We start from the raw sequence: 21,508 nt of genomic DNA on the forward strand, positions 1-21,508 counted from the left end.
AGTAAGAACTTAGGGATGACAGGCTGCAGACATCTGGATTTTTATTTAAATAGTCTTCAGCTTTGTATATGAATCATCTTTTGAAAGCCGAATATATTTCAAAGATCCTTATTGACTGTCTAATAATATCCAGGTGTGTATTTGATTTTATCTTCATACTGACATATTGTCCTAATGAAAAAGCCTTGAAATAATTTAAGTACAATTTAGAAGTTGACACTAGTGCATTAAAGTAAGAGGGAGAAAGAAGAAGAGGCAGAGAAATAAGCTGATTTCAAACATCCATCGTTCAAGACTTGAGCCCGGGGAGTTAATTTCTGAGTCTGGATCAGATTTTTGCATAGTTTGGAGTCAGAGCAGCCTCCCTGATTCACAGATGAAGGTACCACCAGCTGTTAAAGCAGGCAGAGATCTGATAACACAGGGTTAATCTGAGGAATGTATACAAGTCCTGCTGTGATAAAACCAGAGGCGGTTAGACCTTTTGCTCTGAAAGACACCCTGGCACTGTTGGGAGATTCATTTTGTCTGCAAAATCAGGCATGTAATTTCCCTTCTCCCTTGCTCTCCCCTTCTGTCCCGCCTGCAGCCAGTGCTGTGGCTCAGCGGCAGCCAGTCTCCCTGGTGACAACCAGGACAGCTGACCTTCGCAGGGTGGCCAGAGGGACATTTGCACTGCGGGACGTGGGCTAGGAAGCCCCCAGATTGGGTTTCCTCCTCCTGGTCTGAAGGAGTACGGGAGAGCAAGCTGCGGAAACCCTGAAACACCTCTGTGCTTGAAAGAAAGAAAGTGATGCAATCCTGCACGTTAAAAAAAAAAACAAAACCAAAAAACAAAACAAACCAAAAGCAACCCCCCCAAATCGTCTGTCCCTCAGGATCCAAATTGCATCTAGAAAGCCTCCCGCTAACTCGCAGTGTTATGTCAGTTGTACGCGGCGGGCACGGATTCAGACTGGTCCCCAGCGCTCACCAGTTAACACCGGCTTGTGCGAGCCCGTGTGAATACGTGTTTGCCCGTCCAGCCGGCAGGCTTGGCATCAGGAACAAGTCCAAACCTCCACCGACCCAGCAGAAGAGACATTACCACCTGTTTTCAAATGAAACAGCGGTACTGAAGTCTCTGGAGTGTGGATTTAGTTGTCAGGTTTATTTCCTACTTTCAGATGTTATCTGCCGCCGGTGAAGCTGAGCAGGAATAACTTCCCAGGCTGCACAGATAACTTTGCTTTTCGTTTCAGTCCATCTCGAGACAGAAATCCTGTAAACGCTTTCATTCCAAACCGTGTGATGAATGATGATACAGGAGTTAAAAAAGTGAGGGTAAAATTCCTGAGGCACTCCTAAAGACTTTTCCAAGAAATTAAAAAAGCCTCTTAAAAACGGCAGCAGAGATCGAACGCTGGGGGGGGGGGGGGGGGGGGGGGGAGGGGGAGGAAAAAAAAAGGAAGAAAAAAACTTTGGCAGGCATACAGTGTCTTACATCAATCTAGCAGTCAGCATCTATGTAGATGTTCTTTCCTCCTTTTGTGCAACACCCCTTCCCTCCTACAGACCACCCAAAGCCCTATAAATAATCCAAGGACTGTATTTTTTCTCCAGATTTCTCTTCAGACCTCAAAGGAAAAATATCAGGCAAAGGAAGGGAGAGAGGGAGAAGGGAAAGTGAGGAGGAGAGAGAGAGAGAGAGGAAAGATGGCTAGTGAATTCAAAAAGAAAGTGTTCTGGAGGGCAGTGGTGGCTGAGTTCCTTGCCATGAGCCTTTTTATTTTTATTAGCATTGGCTCAGCTCTGGGTTTTAACTTCCCAGTGGTGGGCAACAAAACATCCACAAGGTCTCAGGACAACGTGAAGGTTTCGTTGGCTTTTGGGTTATCCATCGCTACCATGGCACAGAGCGTGGGCCACATCAGCGGTGCACACCTGAACCCAGCTGTCACCCTGGGCCTCCTGCTGAGCTGCCAGATCAGCATCTTCAAGGCGCTCATGTACATCATTGCCCAGTGCCTGGGGGCAGTGGTGGCCACAGCTATTCTGTCTGGAGTCACCTCCTCTCTCCCAGACAATGCCCTGGGGCTCAACACGGTAAGTAGAAACTTTTAATTCCTCCTTCCCTTTTTGTTTTGGAGTAGAAATGTAACACCTGTCATCTGCTAAAGATGTGTGCATGGGGGGTGCAGTGGTGATGGTGACCTCAGGCAGCCAGTTGCTTGTTGTAGCAGGGGATCTGGTGCTGGCTGTTATCAGCATCGATCTTTGTCACAGAGATGGTCCTTCCTCCCCACCCCCTCCTCAGATCTTTAGGACATTATGGCCGTGATCACTTTTGCTCATGTTCAATTGTGTATATCCAAGTGGCTGAAAGGTGCCTTTTGACACCAATTTAGCATGAAAATCACTGGCAGTTGCATGACAGAGTCCCTTTTGTGGCTCTGAAGGTCTCAGGTAACAGACTGATGAATGTGCATATACCAATGTTGTTTTTTGCTTCGATGAACGTGGGTCTTTTTCAATACCTAATTAATGGTTTGTGTAACCTGATGATGATTGCAATGAAAACCTATGAGAACAGTGAAAGAGCTGTAGCAAGACAACCCCTGTCAGCACAGGTGTGAGCACTACCTGTTGCATTAGGCAGAGTGCTCAGACCCTGCCTGACACACAATCCCAGCTGCACTTTTGGTGGGTTTCTCCTTTTGCTGTGAAAAATGGGTAAAACCCTGAATTCTCAGGTGTAGCCTGGAGAAAGATGTGCGGCAGCTACATTTAACAGGGGTCTAGTTTCAGCCCTCTCTCAGCCAGGTGCTCACAGCATGCTGCACAAAATCTGCCTGGCCACCACTCCTCCTCCTCAAAATGTTGCTTTTAATGTTGTCATTGTACCAGAACAAGAAAAAAAAAAAAGGATAGATACACTTTTAAACTTGAAATCATCCCACTATCAGAGGCAGTGCTACAGCCACTGCAGTACATGGGGTACTATAAATGGCAATTGCCTTATACTCACTTATTTCACCTGATTCAGTGAAGAGCAAGTATTTCACATCTTTCCTATGGCCCCTTCCTTGCAGAATACTCCTGACTGCAGTTTGAGACTTTAGTAATTTGAAATCTTACGCCCATTTGAAGCCACAAGGATATTTGAGACATAAAAGCTGCAAATACAATGCCTTTTCAGAAATCATTTAGACAAAAGGGAAAGAAAGGATTAAAAAAATAAATTAATAAATAAAGTAATATTTGCATGCTGTGGCATTACAGTTAATTCAGAAAATGGGGTGGTTTTTGAAAACATGATAAAATCTGATATTAAGAAGGTGTTTCCTGAGCAGCTTAGTATCATCCACCCTTGTGTCGCTCTGCGGGTTGGCTGCTTGCCTCCCTCGAGCCTGGTGCCTGCAGGTATTCCATCATGCCACTGTTTTGGAAATTTTGATCAGTTAATCCAAAACATTCTGGGGAAGAGGAGCGAAACATTTTATTAACTCCAGAAGTCTCTGACTGTCTGTGTGATACGTGATCTTTTCCTCTGAAACCACTGGCAGAGGGAACTGCTCAACCGCATGGGACGGGGTATCCGCCCCAGTGGTTTCCTCGAGAGGTCCAACTGCCATTAAACACGGGAGGTCTGGTTTCAGTAGCACTTGCGTTTGGTCTTCCCCTTTTACGTGCCACAAAACGTTGACAGCGGTCTCCTTTCTCTACCCAAAAGCCCTGTAACTGGCCATTTGTAAAGGGGGTGTAGATGGTAAGCCCAAACTCTTCTCGTCTCTCAGTCAGTAAGTCTCCAAGCTACAAAGATATAGTTCAGAACTCTGCACAAGGGCATCCCAGAAGAGCAGAGCCTATGGGGACAGATGGAAAGGTCAGGATAGATCAGTGCACTCACTGATTGTAGTAAGCTTAGGAGACTACTTCATGAAGCTCAAAACCAGCATGTGAGGGAAGAAGCCTTTATTCTGCATCCCTCCCACCCCCCCCCACCCCCCCCCACCCCCGCCAAGCACCTCTGGAATACAATCAAATGCATTGTTTCCAAGGCCATAAAATGCACTTTAGGCAAAACCAAATCATCTAAGTCTCCATCATACCAATTTTATAAATCTGGCAATGATTTCTGTGCATGAATTGATGGATAAAATAGTTCCTAAAAAATAGTTCCCTGGTTCCAGTGCTTGCCATTGTCAAACATTCAGAATTTTGGGGTTTTTAATTTTCTTTTTCACATTCAGTTATAAATGTTGTGGCTAGAGGAACTGTGAGAAGACCCCCCCTGGAGATGGGGATGGGGACGGCAGCAGTTCTTCTCCCTTGCAAGAAAGAACTAGAGAGGAAAGCAGATCTATTCGTTTCCCACTGACAAGGTCGGACTGTGTGGGGAGAGGAGGGCTGAGGGGGAGTTGGGTCTGAGCCCCACATGGGGGAGAAGGGCAGAACGGCTGTCCTTCCTTCTGCAGGGTCCTTCTGCTTGGCCTGGAACCACAGCCCAGCATGGAGAGCATGCCGCCTCCCCCAGCAAACAGATGATAAGGAGATGCCACAGAGATTTGCTTTTATGTCATGCTCTTCAACCTGAGGACAAGGAAGGGAGGGACAGAGCTGGCATTCCTGCCAGCTGCTTTGTCTTCCTGCCCTTCCTGTGGAAAAGGAGGTGTAGATTCACTACTGGGAGAAAGAATAGAAAGGGAGTGCTGTTTGTTTGGCAAGGTTGGGAATAGGGCTGGGATGTGCCTGTGTCCCCTGTTCTGACCCTACCATGCTTGTGGAGGGGTGTTCTTTACAGGAAAAATGTGGGGTCAGTGGCCATCCAGTGTCCCCAGTGGATACTGGGTGGGATTGTGTGCCCGAACTTATATTTATCCTGCCCAGCTGTAGGTCCTGCACTGAGGGGCCAAGTGAGGAACCCATTTCCATAGGGTCCTCTCTAGTTCACAGAGAAGGAGAAACAAAGAGAGGTACTTTATATCTGTTGAGTTGTCCTCCAAAGACAGCCAGCTCTGAGGTTCAAGGCTTGGGAGCCTCTGTTAAGTATCCAGAATGAAGTGGGATCAATCTGTCCCTTTCTTATTGCCCAAAGGGAAAAAGGGAAAAAGGGGAACAGAAGCAAATGAAGCACAAAAAACCAACCACGGAAGGTGTAAGGTTTAAGAGAAGGAAGGGAGGATGGAAAAGCAGGATGCTCCTTTAACATGTTCAATAGTAAGGTCTGCCTTAAACTAGGACAAGCAAAACAGTCACATAGGAAGAGTTTGTTCCAAACTTTACTAAAGTCAATGGGAAGATTTTTAGTTATGTTGATTGTTTCCAAATAAGACATTCTAGGCAATATTCAGGGAGGTATTTAGATTACTGAATCTTTTAAAGACACTTAAACTCCCATATATTTTAGTAGTGATGTGGGTGCCAAAGTAAAATCTTCAAAAATTGGAAAAGCTGAAAGAGGACCATGGAGTGTGTTTGTTCTAAAAATTTAAATATTTTTCTTAGAGTATCTTGTATCTTTTTTTTGGCAATTGGATTACTACATGTTACAAATTTCCATTAGGTAAAACTGTAAGAACAGAAAATACCTAATCCAAAATGCACTCATCTGCCAGCATAGTTGGCTATTGTCTAGTGAGGACAGATCTGTAGTTTGGATAATGGAAGAAACTATTCATCACGGTCAGTTAATGACCAACAAAGAGCTCAAGCAGGAAAGGCGGGTGAGAGGAGACTTCTGTTTCTGTACTGTAAGGTAACACAATATTTGTGGTTCAGCAATGATTATCTTGAGAACTTTTATCAAGCTTTTAAAAACATGCTAAGCAAAAAAAAAAACCCACCCAAACTTAGCTCAGTTTCTTTTTTTATTTTTATTTGTGAAAATTATCAGAGTTTGTGAAAAATGCAGGCACTGTTTTACAATTTCATATTTTAGCATACTGATTAGAGTGCCAGGAAACGTGCCCCCTAAGTCTTGGGGGTATAATTTGGAAAGTATTTGAAAACTCTGCCTTGAAGTTTATGATGAAAGATATTATTTTAAAAGTTATAAGTGGATCAAAAATTGTAGGCAAGAAAAACAGACCTGAAGGTAGTGTTGCTCGGGGTAGATAAAGAGAAAAGAAAACCAACCAAGAATAACAAATAGAAGGACTTAGTTTTAAAAAACACTCAGTGGACTGATAAATGTTGTTTGTGTAACTGAGGAACTTTCTGGAAAAGCCAGAATTGATCTGTGGGCAGTTGATTCAGAGGTCTGGAACGTTTTCTGAAGACAGGTGAGTAGTCATATAGATACTGCTCCCAGAGCACGAAAAGTCACTTGTTGCTGGAACACCCTTTGGCATTCCAGTGTCTCTGCCACCAGTGCCCAGCAGTGTCCCCAGAGCTGGATCAGCTGTGGCAGCAGAATTGGTGCACAAAGGGGTGCAATGCCCTTTGGTGATAAAACACACAGTGGCCAACTCCAAATCCTTTGTCAAAGACAGGGAGGAAGGACCCCTTTGCTGTCCTTGATTCTTCATACCAGGGCAGTATCTGCTATTTTGAGATACATTCCACACTCATCAAAGTCACACTACAGAATGAGTCCCCTTTCCATAGGTAATCCCAATGAGCTGGATTGTGGTACAGCAGCAGCAGCAGAGCAGCTTTGAACCCCTCTGCTGGAGATGGCATTTTTCTGTGCTGTCTGTGTCCCCCAGGTTCAGCCTTATTCTGCTACTTGTGAAAGCTGAAGGTTGGACAATCTCTTGTCTGCAGATCCTTACCTTCCACAGATGTACCATCTATCTCTAGGACATCAGTGGTGGTGATTTTTCTGCCAAGAAATTGCCAAGACAGAAACCTCTAGTGCAAACGTAAAATTGCTCCTGCACTGGGAGTTCCCTTTCATGAAGTTGTGGCCTGCCACACCTTTTAATGGCTTGTGTGGGTCAGGACTGATGTTTTTATCTTGATATACCTCACTGAATCTTTCCCATCCTTTAGAAAGTTGCTCCCAAGGGGATCATGGGGAGGAATCACCAAACTCCCCACATTTGGTCCAAACCAGTGCACCAGTGGTGGCCCTCTGACCATGGGCAGTGGGACTTGCATGGCTGGACTCGATGACTCAGTGTTTACCTTGTGATTTCCCTCTCTCATTGTGCCCTTGCCCTATGAGTCTGTTCTCCTCCAACCTCAAATTAAACAAAGTCAGGTTGACTTGGAAGCACTTCCAAAATAAACTGAGAGCTTGACAGTGTGAGTGGACAATTGAGTAAGTGATGCTGCTTTTCCTCTGAGTCAGTATGGAAAATTGCAGTTCCAGAGGTGCCGCTGGATGGATGAAACATGCAGCTGAGTTCCTGACCTCCAGCGCTTATTAAAAATCCCTGGATGCGTTTTCTCAATGCAGATTATATACTACGCCTTTCTCAAGTTTTGATACAGTGAGCTTCATTCTCCTTGTCCTTGTCTTCTGCCCTCCCTCTTTTCAGTTCAGCCTAGGCTTCTCCTGCCAGCCTTGCCTGTGCTGGCATCTGGGGGCTTAAGCACTTGAACTTCTACAAGGGACCAGAAGTTGCTGCATTTTCAGAGTGAGCAAAAAGGTTCCTGTACATGAGATTAGTCTGGGATTTTATTTTCTTAACAAAGGGCGCCACAACAATAGTGCATTACTCAATTTCAGTTTTACAACAGCAGTCTTTTATGGCATGCCAGCATTGTACTGACTTGTACCAGGCTGGGCAGGTGGAACACAGGAAAGGCACCTGCTCAAAACTGGCCGTAGTCTTGGCTGCTTTCTAGTGTGTTCACACAATGACAGCAGAAACATTTGGGCTGAGATGTAAACCTGATGGTTATCACCCATCCTCCAGATTTTTTCAGGATAACAGGGGTTATAGCTTTAATCCTTAGATGTCACAAGTTATTTCATATTTCCATTTCTCCAAAGATTTGCTTAGTGTTGCTATAATAATACAGCCATATCCTGAGCTTTTGTCAGAGAGCATGCAGGGATGCAACAGCATGGCTGTTTCTGGTACAGGACATAGTCCTTAGTGATCGTCCACCTGTGGGACAGTCCTCTGATGACAGAAGAGACTGGTTCAGAGCAGGTTTTGTGCCATAAACTGGGTCCATGTCCAGAGGATCCAAGGATGACAGGTTCATTGTTTGAAAAATGCTCTGCAAGCCTCAGATGAAAGGTCATCTTTATTTATTTCTACTTAGAAACTATAGAAATTTATGAAAGGGATGCACAGAGGGTTGTAAATAATGAGTTGCATTAGATATAAACCCACTATTAATTTGGTAGATTGGTTCTGTAATTCAAATGGAGTCATGCTGGGATTTTTTGAGAACAATTTTTTTTTCTGTGTTTGACCAGCTGCCAAACTAAGATTAACTATGAAATACAAGGAAATTGATCCTGCCACCACCCTTCTTGACTGGTGAATAAACAGTTAAAATGCTTTTCCTTTCCTTAGCATTCTATCTATTATGCCATGCATACACGGATATTTTGTGTGTATGTGTATACACACCTCCACACATACTCACATACCAGAGACAGATCAATAGATAGAAAGATTCTTCAGATGAGGTAAACCCAAAGTTCATTTCATAATTTAAATTAACTAGAAATATTTAAGAAAGTATCTGTTAGTGTATATTGATTCTAAATCAAGATCTGACATGTCAAGAACCACAATCTGAGGACAAATGGAAATTTCCATAGCAAACATGAGAATGAATATCATGGAGCTCTTCTGGTTAAATTGATGCAATGGTAAAAACAACTTCTAAGTCATTGTATCAGGGCTCACATACTTCAGCAGATAATGTGAACCTTCAGGTGAGTTGAGAACAGCATCTCTTTAATCAGAGAATCCTAAAAAATGTTACTATCTTGCCTGTATATAGCTACCTTTAAGGGAAACATTTTTAAAGCAAGGGTGCTAAACCACATCACAAGTACTAAAGGAAGAAAAAATAGCCCTTGAAAAATTTCCTGTTTGTCTCAAGAGGAAATTGCCTGTTTTCTTTAGAGCAGTGGTACATTTTTGCTTATTTGTCCATTCTTTAGCTTAATTGAGAGAATTCAATAACAGAGTGATCTTTACCTAGTATCACAACTGAAAATGTCAAAGAAATGTTCATTCTTAGAAAATCTCCGTTCAAGAGTTAGGGAAACCAGTCTAAACTATTGTGCTTGTGCTCAACTTCATAAATAGCAAACTATCTGTATGTTATGCCTCTGCATTTCTCAGTTTCTGTGCTTCCCTGTCTTTAAACTGTTGTCTCTATTACCAATGCGCAGAGGCACCCTTTCCACTGTGGCTGATAGGGTACCTGGCACAATAAGACATCATCGTCTGTGGCTGTGCTCCTCAGTACCTCCAGAATAATATAAATACCAGTGTCGTGGAGCAAGTGAATGTCTTCTGGAGGTTTTTCTGACCTGGCTGGGAGCAGTATTTGGTCCTGTGTATTTATTAATGTGTAACCTGATGGGAAAGTACTGATCTTTCTGGCACCCAGAGCCAAAGCTAGTGCTGGTGTTTAACTGCTGCAGCTCCACTGAAGTCAAAGAGATCTGAGGCTAAGGCACAACATTAACCTGTTAAATCAAATATACAGGGCCCGACAGGCATCCTGGAGGAAACTCTATAAACAGCAGGAGAGCAAAAACACGTCCTGAAATCTCTGCACAGGGTTTCTCTTTTGGCACCTGTGGAGCGGAAAGGAGCAAAGAAATCCTCTGTGTACTTTCCTGGTGGAGCCTCGTGCATCCTCACTCCAGGAACCGCTGAGAGGTACCACAGACAGCCAAATTTTTCCAGGCCCTTGACACTTAATTTGGTGCCAAGCGAAGTCAATGAATGCTTTCAAAGCAGAACTGTGGCACATGTTTCCTTACACATATATGCACAACTTCTCCTGAAGTTGATGATGGCTGTATTTGGACTGAGGAATGAATAAAGTCAGGTTTGGCCCCTTTTCCTTTTTTTGATACAACGTCTTGCTTGATGAACAAGGTGGAGAAATGAAGGAGCTGGAATTGTTCCCCTAGTTCCTGAAATCCATTGCACATATTCAGAGCTGGTTTTTAATTCCATGGAAAAGCCAAATCTTCAGTGCACTGCACAAGACTGACTGTACGAACTACCTCAGTCTTGGGAAACCTGAAAACTTCACAGGTTTGCTGGAGTGTTTGTCTAGAAGTATAAAGTGAATATCGCTTTGGTGCAACTGCCAACAGCCATACTGTGAGGTTTGTGCAAATCCAGCTAGTTATTCCAGGAACAACATAGAAAGGAAAATTCTATTAGGCTCAAAATTCAGATATGCCCAAAATTCTCCTTTGAAAAACCACCTCCTTCTGGGCTGACAATACAGGAGATCGTAAATAGCTCCATGGTATAAATGAGTGCTTCAAAAGTGTTACGGAAAATGAACTATTTGCTTGGGTTTTGCTGGGTAAAGAAAAGAAAAAAAAAACCCTCACCATTCCTCATCCTCTGAATAGAAGTTGTTTATTTCTCAGCAGCATGACTTATAAAAAAAAAATTTCCCCAAAGCAATGTTCCCAGAGGCACATCAAAAAGTAAAAGCGTAAATGAAACAAATGCTCTATCTCTAACGAGCTGAGCTAAATGAAAGTGCTGTAAAGGAATTGACTTTTACTGTCTGTCACCGGCCTCACATGTAAACTTTATGTGCTCTGGTTTAATATAAATGAAACCGTCCTTCTTCTCTTAGCAGGCTGCTGCCACGAAGAGCCCTGGCTAGTTTCTCATCAGCCTGAAGACAGGGTGGGAGAAGGGAGGTTAGGCTTGTTCCTGGAGGGTGTCTGCTGTCCAAAGAATGGAAAATATGAATTCTGCTTTGGGAATTGAATGAGTCCCCTTTAGAGCTCTTAAGGCTGTATTTATAGGAAGGATAATCTAGCAGAGGACAATATGTTTTGTCCCTAGGTTCTGCTGAATGCTTCTATTGTTGATTTAGGATACGATCCAAAGCTAATTATTTGCCTCATAAGCAGCTTCTTCTGAGTGCTCCTGTTGTATAATTTTAAGTGAAACTCTTTAGATCTTTGCCTGTCTCAGCTTACTAAAGATATTAGATTTCTGTACTCTCTGAATCCCTAACGCTCAAATAACAGGTATAGAAACATCCATTTCAGAGTGATACTGGTCAATAGCAAGGAGAGAAGAGAATAACTGCAGTTATATATATATGGGGATAAAGTCTCTGAGTACATTTTGACTGTGAGTTAAAGGAAGAGACTTCCAGTGGAAGAAAGGTATATAATCAGGATGGAAATTATCAAGTTATTTTCAAGACAGAGTTGGAGCTGAACGCATGAGAAGAGTCAGAGAAAGTGACAGGCCAGGCAGTAGAAGATGGTTTTGAGGGAAACAGGGAGATTAATTTCTGAGATTACATTTGAAGAACATTGCATTAAAGAATTTGCCCAGCTAAACTTAAGTGATAGTTCATATAAAGCAGCATAATTAATAATTCCACTGTGGGGATAAAGAAGAGAGCATGAACCACTTAAACTGATGTGAAGAGTTTTCCTTATTAAGAAAAATAAAGAAAATCAAAGAAGGGAATTTTTAAGCTACAGGAAGAAAACACAGTAAGACAGAGAGAATTTCCTTGAATAAAATGCTAGAAGTCTTCCTTTAAGAAAACAGTCTGCTGTGGCTGAGCTAATCTAATAATTTGGAATGCTGAAAACAGCAGGCCTGGTGAATGTTGTTAGCTTTGTATTTGAATTCAACAGAAGGAAAGAGTTCTGTCTGCTATAAAGATATTATTTATTGCAGCAGAGGTCCTTAAAATGCTAGATTTTGTGTGGACAGGAGAACCTAGTTCTCCCAACATGAAGATTAAAACCACTTTATTAAAAGTTAATACATTTTTAGTCAGTCCACAACATGCTTTTTATTATGTGCTAGCCATGCTATTGCTGGGGCTCTGCAAAAGCTGCCTTCCCTAGGGGATGGCTGGGATATGCAAAGAAGTCTCAGCCATCAAGGATGTTGTATGTGTCACTAAATTGCTGTGGCTTAACTTACCTCTCCCAAAAAACACCAGTCAGCATGGCACGCAGTGAAGTGTTTCATAAGAATGTAGAAAGTTGACATTCCCCTACTGAAAAATAGACTTTTACATTTCCAGAGGCCTCTCATTTTTCAGGAACAATGAGAAACTAATCCCTGTTATATGAAAGTAAGCTGGACCCTAGAGATACAATCCATGGCTAAGGTTTTGTTGGATGAGACGGAGCACAGCACCACGTGGTGAAACCACCTTGCATAACAAACTGTCTTATCCATATAACGGGAAACAGGTTTGAACTTGATATACTTTTACTCCTAATGAGAAGAATATGAAGCTGCTAGAGAAGTACACAACTGAGTTTACCTTGGGCCAGTTTAATTTCCTGTCCCCAGTTCTTGTCTGAAGGCAGGCAACTAATAAATATCCTGCTCTAAAAAAAAAAAAAAAAGAAAAGAAAAAAAAAGAAAAGGAAAGAAAACATCCCATTAATTTGCCCAAATTATTGCTTGAAGCTGTGGAAGTCAGTCAGCTAAACATGGCTGTTAAGGGTACTTCTGAGAAATAGGTGTCCCTAGTTCCCATCTCCTGTCTGATGTTGTGGAGAAATGGAAGCAATGCGACCACTGCCCACTTCCCAAGACAAAAAAAAAAAAAAAAAAAGCAGGTGTTGGCTTCAGCTAGTTACTAGTCTTACAGTAATAACTAGATAATGATTTTTCATGACGTTTGCCCTCGAGTTTAACACTCCTCATTTGACTGTGTTACAAGTGTCTTGACTCACTCACCAATACAGATTCCATCTCTGCAGAGACTTCCCAGTGACGGACCCACCGACCGTGGCTCCACTATCTGCACATGTCACCAGCTGTTTCTGGACATTAACTTGGCAAAACTCAAAGCGCAGCACTGAGGCAACTCTGTCCCCAACCTTCCCACAGGGAGAAGCTTTCCAAAAAAAAAAGGTCTCTTAGGTAATTCAGCTTAGACGAGACCTCAGGAGGTCTCTAGCCCAATCTCTTGCTCAAAGCAGAGTCAGCACTGAATTCAAGCTAGGTCACAGGAGCGGCATTAGCATTATCAAATAAAGAAAAATTTTTAATGGGGAACCAGTATTGTACCTCATCCCATGTCCAGTAACGCAAATCAGAGGGCTTCAGCATGCCCTAAATGCTTCTTTAGGCTCCAACTGGCTGCAGCTCAAGAGCTTTCTGAATGAGATGTGGTTTCTATAAATTTACTGAATTCCAGTGGATTTTTCTTCTGCAAACTTGTTGAGATTTAGTGGTAGAATTCAGCTCACAGGGTATACCTCACTTGGAGTGCCTGCAGGTAGGCTTCTGCTTCTCGTCGGGGTGCCACTGCAGCCAAGGCAGAATTATTCAGTGCAAGCTGATGCAGCCAAGATTCATTCAGCTGATCAGTTATATGTGTCTATATTTAACACCCAGGTCTTGCCAATGATGTCATCCACTTCTTGCTGTGTTTCTGGTGCTTCTCCTGTCAAAATAGTGACTTAGAGATGAAGTTTAATGGAACAATTCCTGTGAACAAAAAAGGAGGATAAGTCTAGATAGGTTCCTGTGGTGTGGGAAACTGTTTGGGAGATTAATGTGGGCTTGTGTGTTTCATTTTAATCCCTCAGAGCATATTTGGCTCCTTAAAGCACCAAATCCACTCTTCAAGTTTCACAAGTCTATAGCATGAAAAGCTGAGGGAGTGGCTATGCTGTTCCCTGCCCTCTGACAGTTTTTCTGTTGCCTTGATGAGCATCACCTAAAATGCAGAGCTTGTGAGAGTTACTGGACAGAGATAAGAATAGGTCAGGGATTTCTCAGCAAACACATCAAGGGCAAATGCAGTGTCAGCCCACACACGCTGCCCACATCCCTTGTTGTGACCGTTGATGAGCAGTTGACCAAGTCAGGGGAGAGTCATTGCACTGTGCATATGGGTCGCTGGAAAGGGACCTCTTCACCCCAACACTACAGCAGAGGTGACTGTGTCTTATGTTTCAAGGCATTATTCTATCTATTTGAGAACCAGAGATACGGTCACTTTAGATTCTGGATACTCCCAGTAGCAGAATGCTAGATATTAAGACCAGTGGTTAATTTTTGCCTTTATTTTAATGACAGCCTTTGCTAGTCAGGTCTCTGTAATGTATAGTACTACTTCCTACTAGGTTCAGAGTAAGATTTAGACAGCCCTGAAGCTTCTTAAGTCAGGTATTCTACAAAAATTCAAGCTTTCCTTAAAAAAACTGCATAGCGTATGGAAAATACAATGAAAAAAAACAATGAAACAGAAACTCATGTTGGTTATGCCTACCTCGTTCTGTCAAGAATTTAAAAGAGCAGATTCAAAAGGTGCAAAATGTTCCATATTGCATTGTTAGCTGAGTAACACTTGCAAATCCACTGTGACTAAGGATTATATAAGCAAATACACACACATACATATGTACATTTTAACCTGATACTTGGAAATGCACCTTCCTACTACTACGCATGTTATGCTTTGGCTGGGATATGGTTAGGGTGGTCAAGACTCATACTCTTCCATGTGTTGCTGTACCCTGGATGGTCCAGGCTGCTGCCACAGTGACACTATAGCTGTGACAGGGAAGCAGGTAACAAATGTCTATGATTGTACACTTACACGCTGCAGATCCACAGACCACAGCAAAGCAGAACATCCAAGGTTTGCCTCAGTTTGCCTCATTTTGGAACATGGCCCAGAGTCCTTGCTTTCACAGTGGAATCTTACATGCCTGGCAGGCTGTGTAAAATTACATGCTAGAGGAAAGCAGAAGGTTTCCTATGATATTTCCAGGTTTTCTTTGATCCCACACAGACCATCAATAAGTGCTGATTAGCAGGGAGAATGACCTCAAGTCACGTCAGCCGTAGGATGTGTTTTCCTGGAGGGAAAGGAAGAATATGATTTCCTCCTCCCAAAGATAAGGATTATCACAGGTTTTAAAAACACAATTTTGCTCTTATTGTCTTTTTCCTTTTATAGAAGCCCTTCAAACGAAGGGAAAGACTAATGGTAGGTCAGTGTTTAATAATTTGAAATGCCAAGGCTTTGTCAAATACTAACTTCAGTGTGTCAGACCTCAGATCTAGACTCTCTGGGGCTTAACTGTTGCATTATGATTGAAGATCTTTTAGTTTCTTATCCACTTTTGGGCATCTGTATATCACTCATTTGCCAATACACCTGCCTTTATAAGTTTGACCATTTGCACTTCCAAATGTGAGATAGGATTGACCGGAGAGTCTACAGTCCAGATTCTTAAAGAGCTACTTTTAGTACCAATGAGATGCATTTGTCACCTAATTTGTTGACAGCAACAAATCCCACTGACTCTGCAGCAAAAAAAAAAAAGTGATTATTTATAAAAGGGGATGACAAAAGTAACAGAATGGTAATTTAAGTCATATCAGGCATTCAGCATGATTGTCTGGATCACATAATTTTCACTGCCAGCTCATCTATATATATATATATGTCAGACTCATATTTCTCACTATTTAAGTCCTATTAACACTGAAGGTTTCATTGATGATATTAATTTATACTGTATGGATGCCAAAGGAAGCAAAATGCCCACAATTTCAACCAGAATTCACTTCTATCTGATGATAAACTGCTTCTAACTCAAAGTATATCAGTCTTGCATATTAAAGAACAAGATATAGAAATATATTATTAATGCTTCAGATTGGCAGGTCTAAGAAAACAATATAATTTCACTGGTTTTAATGTAGCTAATGAGATTTATGCTGACTGAATATTCAGATGATTTTTTTTTCAGTGCTTAGGAATTTGAAATTATGCTGCATTGTTACAAAGAAACAAGACAAGTGAATAGCAAAGGTGGAATGTGAAAGAGTTCAGCTAAACATCTGCACTTTTTAAAGTTATACAAATATTAGTTTTAGGGAAATTAGGGTGTAAAACTACAAAAGCAGATTTAAATTATGTTTTCCCATAGTTTCATTGTTGTGACAGTGTGACAGGTCACAATAACATTATGTTTTTGCCATGTATGACCCAGCAATTTTTAATGCAGCGGCTACGACAGATGGGGTAACCTACTGATAGCACTATTCTTGAGCAGAAGTTTTGCAGAGTTTGCTTCCTACTCTGAGTCATTCACATTCTCAGTTTCTCTGGCTTGTGTCCAAGCTCATATTTCAGCCTGTCTGTGCAATGTAGTTATTTCTGCTTAACATCAAGTTATTCAACTCAGATATAGGCTTCTCTTGTCTTAACTGACATACCACTGAATAGAGCGATTAGAAGCAGAATTCAAACCTTCTTATGACATTGAATGGTTTAGCTCCATGGTTTCTTGTTAAGCACAAGTTTCTAACAGTACTCCTGAAACATAACAGCATTTCTATTGTATAATCTTCATTTATGTGAATTACTGTGGCTTCAATATGTTCTGCAGCATTTACATAAATAAGAAGCTCCACTGATTTAATGATTAATAATACATTTGGAATATCTACATTTGCCAGTGTCAGTTTTTCTAGACAATTTGCTTTACTTCAGTAGGAAACTGAAATAATTCCCCCATCAGCCATGAATTTCTGTTCACTTTTTCTTTTTCTTCTTTTATCTTTTTCCCTGTTAAGCAAAAGCAACCCAAGGAGAGAAATGTCTGCTCAGGTCTGCATTCTCCTTTTGAGACAGTAGATCCTGCAAAACTTTGTCATACTGGTTGAAGTCAGGTAGGAGCATCAAGTGACATTTTCCTTCTTATCTCTGTGCAGCTTTCAGAGGGAATCAATGCAGGACAAGGACTAGGTATTGAAATCATTGCTACCTTCCAGCTGGTGTTGTGTGTCCTTGCCACCACAGACCGGAGAAGGAATGATGTCTCAGGATCAGCACCTTTGGCCATTGGTCTCTCCGTTGCCTTGGGACATCTTCTTGCTGTAAGTTTTAGCTCTCACAGTTGGTAGCTGCAATGTCCCACCCCAGGATGGGCCAGTGAAGGCAGGAAGATGATGGGAAGATGATAGTTTTTTCCTTCTCCTTCCACTTCAGATACTGACCTTGTTTCTGCCACACGCATGGCCCTTCTTTCTTGAACTCTGTGGCTGTGGCACTAAGTGATGAGGTTGGAGGAGCCACTGCAGTAGGAACTGTTTCCCTGGTGGGAAAGGACAGGCACATGGCAAAGAGTCTTCCCCCTTTTTTCTGAGGAAGAGTGGGTGGGATGAATGAAACTGTTGTGAGCATCCAAACCATACTGCCGGCTGTCACATGCCCTCCTGTGTAATGAAGCTGCCGCACGTGCATCAGTGCCTCACCACTGGTTCTCTTTCCACCTTCTAGATTGATTACACCGGTTGTGGAATTAACCCAGCCAGATCTTTTGGCTCAGCGCTGATTGCCAACAACTTTGAAAATCACTGGGTAAGTTGAATCAGTTTGTTTAGCTTACAAGAGGCTATGCATATAGACAATCTACAAAATCAGGAATATATAAACACATATCATTAGCACCAAGTCAGTGAGTTTCCATTTCCATTTCATTTAACAAAGAATAATCTCCATTTACTTCCAACCAGCCTCTGGAGATCACAAAGTCCTCAAATTGAGTGTGTATATTCAAAGTAATACAGTCATTTTTTTTATTTCCCTTAAATTTTATTTATTTCAAATATTTTTAAATGTGAAAGCATCATACACAGAATCCTGTATTGAGTATTTATTGTTTAAACTGGGTTTGTAACGTGCTACTGCTTTATCTGGTAAAACCTAATTTAGGAAGGTTCTTAAGCAGGTCTATAAACTGAAATGGATCATCTAATATTTGGAAGCTAATAAAATATTAATCTTCTTAAAGTTAAGTGTCTGCTTATGTGCTTTCATGGATAAGTGCTCTGGAAACATTATAATTTTTAGATTATTCCCTGTGGTTAAATGTGTTTAACATGAGGAACTTCACAAAAATTAACATTTCACTAAAGCTCAATAAAGGCGGCTGTTATAAAAGCCCTAAATGACCATGTGTTTCTGAATATTTTAAATATAGCTTGTTCCAACACTACAACTCATGATTTCGACAGCCAGTTGTATAGACATCCATGGAAATTTAGTGGTAGTACAATGGATTGTGAAAATTTTGGATACAGATGCTATTTTAATCCAAAGAATAAAACACAAAAGGTGAACACTGGGGAAATCTTGCTATTAATTAATGGCACTTAAATCTCACTGAAATACTTCTATTGGGTTACTAAGGTAATGTGACTAAGCTAGTAGCTACTATTTTCAGAATTTAATAAAATATTTTCCTTTGTACAGAGAGAAGGAGATGGAGGTAATAATTCATATTAAACCACTGACATTGCTGAAAAAAAAACCCCAACATTTTCAGCCTCAGAAAGTCTTTGGCCATGCAAATCCCTCGAAATCAACTGTTATTTTTAATAAAACCAACCTGCCTAAAAATATACTTTTATTACCTCTCCCTCCAAACTTTACTTACCTTAAGTGAGTAGACAGTACAATTACAGTACTCTCACTAGCTAAATAGCAGCTAGCAGCAAATTAAGCACCTGATTAGGTTCTCACTGAGTGTTACTTTCTAAGTACCAATCGCTGATAGTGGGAGAATGGAATCCAATGCCCTTGTTGCTTTTAGAATTTGTGCTCCCCTGCCAAATCTATCTGGAGGAACTGAGATGTTTTACCAGTGGATACCTGATTTTAAATATCAGAACTTGATAAGTCACTTGATAGTCACAGCTATTAATCTCTTCGGTCTATTGCCTATTCATGGTGAGACATTCCCAGTTTCTTGCCTTGCAGTTGAGTGAACATTCTGGTGATAGACTGTAATTTTAATGTTTGCACTGTAAATCTTGTGGTGAAAAATCCTCAGAGGACATTTTCAGAACAGCTTGAAATGCCATAATACCTGAGGCATTAACTGGGCTTGGAACTGTGTTTCAGATCTTTTGGGTTGGCCCAATCATTGGAGGAGCAAGCGCTGCCCTGATTTATGACTTCGTCCTGGCTCCCAGAAGCAGTGACCTGACCGACCGTGTGAAGGTGTGGACCAGTGGCCAAGTAGAAGAGTATGATCTGGAAGGAGATGATATGAACTCCCGGGTTGAAATGAAGCCAAAATAAAGAAGGACAAGGGAAAAAAAAAAAAAAAAAAAAAAGCACATTGGTTTCCGAAGATTTTATCAGTGTTATAGACTCTTTGTAAACCAGAAAGCAGTACTTTGTTTTTTTAATTCAATATGTTTTTCCATTTTTTGCCCCCAATCTTAATAACATTTTTATATCTGGGGTTTTTCAATTAAAAAGTCTTCAGACCAAGAAGTCTTTAGACACTTTTGTGTGAGCTAAATAAATTGGGCTGAAAATTAACCCCTTTCTTACCACCACCAAATTTTCTGGTGTATTTAACATGAGTGGTTCTCCCAGCACATCACTCAGTAATGATAAGTAGTCCAAATGACCAGTGTGTTTGCTGAAAGAATAGATACTGGGGACAGAAAACCTTCTGTACCAATAACAGGGGCCTTATACTGGAAAAAGTATTTATACAAATATGTGAGGCTGGTATCTAATGCCAGCAGCACATGTGAAAAACTATGTCAAACCATTGCCCGAACGCATCTTTGGAAGCAAACGCCACTAACAATGACTTGTTATGTAGACTCAGCCATGATTTTCTAAATGTTTGATAAACTCTGAGAAAGAGCACCAGAAAGGTTAAGCAGGGCAAGATCCTCCAGTCCCAGGACCCGTTTAGATTTTCCTGTGCTTCATTCTCCCTGAGCATCCAGCTCATTGTGCTGGGAGAGAACGTATGACAAAAAATGTATAGATACGTTAATTACCAGGAAGTAATAACTAGAGGTCAAATTGAAGAGTAGTAATAACAATGGCAAGAACAACACAGTGCCAATACCTAAACAGGATCTGATTGTTCCTGTGACTACTCTGCTTTTGTTCATCTTATAAATTGAACCGTATGTTTTAAAGCAAACCAAGGGGGGGGGGGGGGGGGGGGGGAGGGGAGGGAAGGTTCTTTTCTTCCTGACCCCATTCTAATAGCCACTGCTGTGACATTCAGGGACAATGAGTAGATATACACACAGTATATTTTCTAATGAGGGACAAATGCATAACTGTGTGTAAGTCCATTTTGGGGGTCATTGCTTTGTTTTTATATATATATATATAAATGTTTATATATATGTTTTATACAGAAAGCCTAGTATACTGTTTTGTAAGAAAATAAGACAAATGGAAAGAATTGCAGCAGTGCTTAGCAAATAAGTGACACTGGAAACATAAAGAAAATTAACACTCTAAATGATGTGGAAGAATATTTTCTGTTTTCGTTTTTGTGTGTGTGCTACTTATGATTTCCTGAGTAACCCAAAGCATTAGCTGGTCTTACCTACTAACTATAGAATATAGTTAAAGCAGATACATGCTGATATACTTGTTCTGCACTAAACAGTTTTACATAAGAAATGAGGCCCAGAGGAACCTACACAAAAAGCTGTGCACTTTACCATTCAAACACCCCAGGGGTAATATGATGGATGTCTCCCCTTGGAGAGACGGTGTGGACATGGAAGTTGAGAGAGGGCTGATATGGGAATCCGCATAGGTTGGATCATTTCATCAAGCTGAGCAGATGCACAATGAAAAAAAAAAAAAAAAAAAAAAAAAAGGAAATTCACCAGCAAAATAAAACAGAATACATTTTATCTTTCTTGTCTACATTTGGTGTGCTATCACATGTATTGTCTATGTACATACAGCATGATTGAATTTTGGGGTGGTTTAAAAATAAAATCAGTTGTGCTAACACATGAAATGTTCATGATTCTTGATTTTTAATTTGCCTTGTAACACAATGCTATTTCATTTTCTATACCACTCTTCAGGTGCCCACCTGTAACACTGAGACCATTTCTGCTTTTCCACTCCTTTGATTTGATGCTAGTCTTTGGGGAAAGGGAGATTCTTCCTTCCTATGGCAGGGGAAGCAGGCCCTCACCTGGAAGAAAGCTCTATCTAAATTATACTTAGAAGTAAAGCAAGGTACCACAACCTTGTGCCCACTTTCCAGAATCTTTTCTCAACTTCATTTGTTGGTATCCTAGTGCATCCACTGACCCCCAATTAACCCTTTTTTTGCCTTGCAGAATCTATGGCCAGAACAGTTGCGGAATCACCCGCAGCATATAGGGCTTTTTTACAAGCTTGAGGTAACTTAACACATATAGTGATGGAGAAAATCTGAGATTCACAATTTGTTCCTTAGTCTATACCCTGTGAAGAGCAATAACTTGTCCTATTTTCTATGCCTCAAAGCCCAAAACTCTGAAGACAAGCAATACTGCCTTTCCATTTGGTGTGCAATAGGACTAGTCACGTTAGCTGCTCTAGCTGCTGCTTATGA

At 41.2% G+C, this 21,508-nt stretch overlaps 1 protein-coding gene across 1 annotated transcript; it reads left to right on the forward strand.

Annotated features, from left to right (window-relative positions):
- Positions 1 to 1,515: 1,515 nt before the first annotated feature.
- On the forward strand, positions 1,516 to 20,920 carry AQP1 (aquaporin 1 (Colton blood group)). Its single transcript, XM_005240966.3, has 4 exons — positions 1,516 to 2,085; positions 16,833 to 16,997; positions 17,401 to 17,481; positions 19,027 to 20,920. The coding sequence occupies exons 1-4, from the start codon at positions 1,696 to 1,698 to the stop codon at positions 19,204 to 19,206; spliced, it is 816 nt and encodes a 271-aa protein (XP_005241023.1). The 5' UTR covers positions 1,516 to 1,695; the 3' UTR covers positions 19,207 to 20,920.
- The last annotated feature ends 588 nt before the right edge of the window (positions 20,921 to 21,508 follow it).

This window comes from Falco peregrinus, chromosome 5, assembly GCF_023634155.1.
Source record: "Falco peregrinus isolate bFalPer1 chromosome 5, bFalPer1.pri, whole genome shotgun sequence".
NCBI classification, from domain to species: domain Eukaryota; kingdom Metazoa; phylum Chordata; class Aves; order Falconiformes; family Falconidae; genus Falco; species Falco peregrinus.

Excerpts from the sequence above, each read along its gene's own strand:
- AQP1 (XM_005240966.3), top strand. The coding sequence starts at position 1,696 with ATGGCTAGTGAATTCAAAAAGAAAGTGTTCTGGAGGGCAGTGGTGGCT. Across the intron at positions 2,086-16,832 it reads ATGCCCTGGGGCTCAACACG|CTTTCAGAGGGAATCAATGC; the intron begins GTAAGTAGAAAC and ends ATCTCTGTGCAG. Across the intron at positions 16,998-17,400 it reads CCTTGGGACATCTTCTTGCT|ATTGATTACACCGGTTGTGG; the intron begins GTAAGTTTTAGC and ends TCCACCTTCTAG.